Source organism: Haliaeetus albicilla, chromosome 8 (assembly GCF_947461875.1).
Source record: "Haliaeetus albicilla chromosome 8, bHalAlb1.1, whole genome shotgun sequence".
NCBI lineage: Eukaryota > Metazoa > Chordata > Aves > Accipitriformes > Accipitridae > Haliaeetus > Haliaeetus albicilla.
In genome coordinates, this window is record NC_091490.1 from 4,845,080 (window position 1) to 4,851,079 (window position 6,000).

At 40.4% G+C, this 6,000-nt stretch overlaps 1 protein-coding gene across 1 annotated transcript; it reads left to right on the forward strand.

The window, feature by feature from the left end:
- The first annotated feature begins 927 nt into the window (after nucleotides 1–927).
- TACSTD2 (tumor associated calcium signal transducer 2) lies at nucleotides 928–4,754 on the forward strand. The gene has a single exon (XM_069788611.1). The coding sequence runs from the start codon at nucleotides 1,189–1,191 to the stop codon at nucleotides 2,122–2,124; it is 936 nt and encodes a 311-aa protein (XP_069644712.1). The 5' UTR covers nucleotides 928–1,188; the 3' UTR covers nucleotides 2,125–4,754.
- The last annotated feature ends 1,246 nt before the right edge of the window (nucleotides 4,755–6,000 follow it).

A 6,000-nucleotide genomic window follows, 5' to 3' on the forward strand; every position in this document is an offset into this window, starting at 1 on the left:
ACTGGCAGCCAGGGTAACTTCCCACTGTTCACACGGACACATGCCATTGCTGCAAGTAGCCCAGTTTGCATTGATTTGAAGCAGGGCAGGCCCTCAGGAAAACAGCAGCACAGATAAAAAGAGCCGACGGCAAGGCAGTGTGCAAGTTGCGTGGATGGGAGAATGGCGTATACGCTGTTCTGTGGTCGTTACTTGTTGCAAAATAATGATTTATAAAGTGTCTGACAGTGTTTGACAAATCGGATGAATGGGACTTGCTTAATGCAAACTGGAAAATATCTTTCAGCTGCTGCCGAAACACGTGGAAATGGTTAACTCGTGCTTTGTAGATCATTAGGACACTTGGGAGCTACTGGAGTGTACTGCAAAAGGCATTACTCAAAGTTCAGATTGAAAAATTTCTTCAGAAACGGCTAACAACTTTGTAAGGGTAATGCAAGCATGAAAATCATCATTCTTAGTACTGCCTTGGGATGACAGTGTGCCAAAGGAGAGCAGGGAGAGAAGCTTTCCGTGCTGGAAGATGGGGCTGCGCTCCTGTGCTTTGTAAGTAGGAGAGCAGCCATCAAACTGCTGAACAGCCGTTCCTCCTGAATTGGCAGCTACTCCAGGCAGCAAACATGAAACTCAAAAAGGCTTTATTTTATAAATATAGGAAAGTAGAATGGAGGAAGTCCATAACTGATAAGACTCTAGAGAGCGGAATGATACAGAAGCTGTGTGATGGAAGACACAGGAAAAACCATGATGAAGTGGAGGAGTAGGATTTCTTCCAACAGAAATGGGAGAAATTCCTTAAACGTGCATTTGCACAGTCCATATAAAGTGTGAAGAAGAAAAAGGGCAAGCTGCTTGTGCTTTAATCCATAAGGGAAGCCCAAGGTAGGAGCTGTGGTTCAGTTTGGCTTTTGTCTCTTCCCTGTTGCTTCCTCATCAAGAGGGAAGGCAGGCATCGGCACCACTCTGTGAGAAGTAACAGATGAATGTGCAGCTTGTTGACTTCTCTAGGATTTGGGTATGAGATGCCAGTTGTTTTGGAAGGAGAACCTGTTTGGTGGGTCTGATTTGAATCTTGATAAAGGGAGCAGCACACCAGCGTATAGAAACGAGCAGGCTCCATGAATGGATTAAAGCTTCAGATACTGTCTGCTATCACTCGGGACTTTATCAACACTTTTCACCTGCAATATGGAGCCTCTGTTTGGGGTTTTGCTGGGTTTGATTCTGGCGGTAGCTTCATCAGCAGAGAACAACTGTACCTGTGCGACCAACAAGTGGACAGTATGTGCCCAGGACGCATCTGGGAACTGCACCTGCATGCTGGTAGGTTCAAATCACAAGGTAGACTGTTCAACACTGACTTCAAAATGCTTGCTGATGAAGGCAGAAATGACCCCCCTGAAGGAGAAGCGCTTCCGGGGCCATCCCCGTGGGCTGTTAGACAATGATGGCATTTACAATCCAGACTGCAAGGACAGTGGTATCTTCAAAGCCAGGCAGTGCAATCAAACTGATACTTGCTGGTGTGTGAACACTGCCGGAGTAAGAAGAACTGAAAAGGGTGGCAAAAGCCTGAGTTGTAGTGAACTGGTTAGAACAAGCTGGATCTACATTGAACTGAAGCACAAAAAAAGGTCCAATGCCTTCAATGTTCCCGAGGTAACAAACGCCCTGAAACATCTGTTTGAGAGCCGATACAAACTGCACCCCAAGTACATCGCAGCCATTAAGTATGATTCCCCACTTATCCAAATTGGCCTGAACCAGAATGACTCTGAGAAATCTAGGTGTGATGTAGATATAGCTGATGTAGCCTATTACCTTGAAAAAGATATAAAAAATGACTCCATATTTCATTCCAACAGTACATTAACTGTCTCTGTCAATGGAGATGCTCTGGATATTGAAAAACTATGGATTTACTATGTTGATGAAAAGCCACCAGAGTTTTGCATGAGACAACTGGTTTCTGGCATTAGTGCTGTAGTGACAGTGGTGATACTGACCACTGGATTTGGCATCACTGTGCTGGTTGTTCTGAAGTGGCTGCAGACAAGAAAATATGAGAAAGTTGAGATTAAAGAAATGGGTGAAATAAGAGCACCAAGCTTACAGCTGCCCTGATCTGAAAAAAGAAAGGCAACAACAGGAAGAAAAGAAGAAGAAAAAAAAAAGCACAAAATACAAATAGGAAACAGACTCACTGTATGTGGATGGATCTGGAGTGTTGTTTTCCTTTTTACAGGAATTTGTACAGTGATAATTCTAAATTATTCTAGTTTAGTAAGAATGATTTTTTTTGGTTTTGGGTATAAACTAATTTGGGAATCAAGTTACCTAAATATTTTAAATGTGTCCCAATTTAGAGGCTAAGAAAATTGTTACAGTTTTCTATTTAGCATAATGTAGAATGCTTTCACTAGTACTGCAGGCCTGGTTCAGCTTGCTTAAATACTCTTTGAGTGGTTCTTGGTATATCTACTTATCAAAATTCAAATACTTGCCTTGGCATGATTGGGTTATATAGCTGCTTTTCTGTTGGTAAAGACTTTTTTAAAATGTGCGTTGTTTTTAAAGTTGCTAGAACTTTTTTTTAATCAACAAATAATTTCATAAATTCTACTAAATAACCAAATAAGGTTTTGATAAGATATTCTACAGCTCCAGAGGCTTTTATACGGAGTCATTTGTTAGGAAACATTCCTGCGGTCACTTCCAGGTGCGGAGTTTCCGAGTTTGTATTCAGGCAGCACAGTGAGCTGTTCCCATGTGTGCTCTTTAACAAGGGTCTGACACTCCTAGTCAGCAAAGATCCCTTGATCCCAATGCAAGTGTAAGTTAACCTTGGTGTTCCACCCAAATTCAAACTCTGGTAATAGCTTTCTGTCTACCTAAATTCCCCTTGCAATTTTAATGGGAGGAGATATTTTTCAGTGTTGTACACCTTCACAGGAATACTACACAATGCTTAAGGACAAGCTGAAAAAGAGCTTTATTCTAGCAGAGCTGCAGGGGGAATTTAAGAGCAGAGTGTAATTACTGAAGTTGGAATTTGGCCAAGACACTAGAACTGGACTTCTTTGCTACCTACTCATCTGCTGTGTTCCTTGTCTGAGAGGTCATATCCACCATGAAGGACATTTTAAAGAAAATAATGCTAGTTGTTAAATGTTGAAATATTGGCAGTTATATTCTCTGTACTGCATATGGATGTCTGAAGCCCCATCAGTCTAATCTGCTTTGTTCACAATGAGACTGCTACACCTAGGCACTGCAGCAGGGTCAGCTCTTTTATTCTGTTAATTAGTTTCAACATTACTAGTTTGTAATTGTAATAACAGTAATGCACTGCTTCTAGGGCAAACTATTAAATATGCATCTCTGATGAGTATTTCACTCTGAAAAAAGTGAAGATGCTTTGATTCTGTTTCTGCCTTTGTTTATATAGAAGAGACTTGCTGTTTGGGGGGTGGAGGTGTTTGTTTGTTTAGTAATTTTTGGCTCAACATACACCATTTCCATTTAACCTCATTCTTGTTCACTTACATGCTGGAAGTATTTTGACTTTGGATACATAGAATGGGCAGATGCATCATGTTTCCCCAAAATAAGATTTTTATGCAATTGCATCAGTGGTATTAATACATTCAAAAAATTTTGGAGCAGGGTCTATAATTTAATTGTGTGCCTTACAGCAACAGGTCCAAACTGGTTGTTTTTCAGTCAAGTATGTACATTAGTACTGATAGAAGATGAAGTGAGAATTTAATATCTAGGCTGAATTTTCCCAAGTCATAGGAAAATTCAGAACTTAGCCTAACTCCACACAATTTTGCAACTAGGTTTCTATAAAATGGATTAAATTAAAAATCTGGAGCTGAGTAGCCCTCAGTGCTGAGGAAATGTAGGATGACAATAAAAATTTTCCAAGTACATTGCTTAACCACTTTCTTAACTTACGCAGAGCTGATAAAAGATATGTGTTTGAGAGGTTGGTGCTGTCCTTCCATCAGAGAAGATCCTGAGATGTGCAGTCTTTTCTGGGGATCTACTGTGGCTTTCAACATTCTTTTAAAATCACTGCATTTTTCTCATTTCTGTCATAAGAAAAAAAATATTTTCAAGGTAAATGATGAGCTTTTATATTAAAATAGAATATTAACATGTAGCCATAATTTTGATTAGGAGGGGCAAAAATGACTAATTGTTGAAAAAATCTTAACAGGTAACAGTTTCAGCATCTTTCTTTGGCTCCTGCTTTTCTTTTTAGAAGCTGAGATTGACAAGAGAGGCTGTTGTGATGCCTTTCATATTTTTATTAATCATTAAAGGACTGCTGCATGAAAATCATGTGTTGTGGTCAGTTATTTTCTTGCTAGTCATCACCACCAGCAGACTGCATGCTGCTAGGGGACTGGAAATGCACTAGGGTCATTTAATAGGAGTGGTAAGGTATGTGTCTGCAATTAATCAAAAGAATGGGAAGATTAATTGCAGTGCAGAGCTCAGAGAACCTCTCTTTGGACTAGATCATTCTACTTGAATAAAGCTATGTAAAGCTACTGTAGGATCTGGACTAATAAACCAAATATACCCATGGGTTCTGCTAAGTACTCCTTTCTTTCCTGCTGCTCCAGTCATACCACCTCTCGGGCTATATATTAGTATCTTTTTTGCAGATGGTAGATCAAGTATTTTACTGTAACACTCCATGATGTTCAGCTTGTTTGACTTTCTGTCCACTGCCGATGTTCTCACTGAAAAGGAGAAAATTAACTTGTCAGCTTTTACAAAATTAAAATGCTTTTTATTATTCACTCTAATTTAGAAATTTCTAACTCTGAAATTTCTTGTTACCCTCTTCCTGATTACATCATCCTGTTTTAATGGCGTGTTTGTTCGTTGCATTTAAGTAATTTGGCTTTATCCACTTTGCAGTGGGTTCCGTGGGTACAGCCAGCCTGGTGATAGTGATGGTGGTTTTATGTTCTAGGCGGCACTGGCTGACAGCTTTCAAGCAGCGCCCTGAACAATGCGATTAACATCAATCTTGTATCAGTTTCTGTGGGGTCTGCTCAGCCATAAATGTATTCAGGGGACTGTTTTGTTTTAGAATGCTGTTTTAATACTCTGTAGGTAGAAATACATACATATTTATGAATCTATCTGTAAGTAGATACAGAACTAAACCCATAGCTGATACAAGAATGCCTTTGTGCTAGTACCTACCTGGATTACATAACAGATGGTATGCATGCTTTAACGAAGGTAGAGCTGCCCATTGCTGAAATTACATTCTGCAATTCCAACTGGTGAAGGGCTGCCTTAGAAAGCTCAAAGTAACCACTGGCAGAGAAAAAAATCCTGTCTCTGTGCTATGACTCTGAAGAGGATAGCGCTGCCCTTTCCATACAGCGCTACTACCTTTGTGCAACTGCACAAAGCCAGTTCTGGCCTTTGCTTTTAACTTTTAGTTAAAACTTTTTTAACCACTCAAGATCTGAGGACAGTGCCAGAAGCAATGCCAGCATTACAGCAAGGAAATGAAAGATAAGGATTCATGGAAGGATTAAAACCCTCTTAAACTCTGTTCCCTCTATTCCCCCTGGTAAAATCCATGCCTGCTTATATATGCAAGTATGTATTCTCCCAACGCACTGACACAAAATCCCTGCATTAGTTTGCAAATGACTGGCGTGTGTACACACACGTCCATTCCCACACCTATACTTAAAGGCACGCACATCACTATTTATGTTGGAGCAGGCAGGCCCTGGGGAAAGCTTTGTGGCAGCAGATCCTGCATTGCATTCAGCCAGCCTGCAGCCTGCTCTTGCTCTTATCAGTGGTAAAATAGCCCAAACCTGCTGCTGTTTTGGAACAACAAAGAATCCTCTTCTTGTCCCATCTTCCCCTGATTAAGAATAATCTCTTTATGGATGTTTAGACCGGGACTATGGCCAGATTAGGTTAACAATGTGAAACAAAATGCTTGCTGCA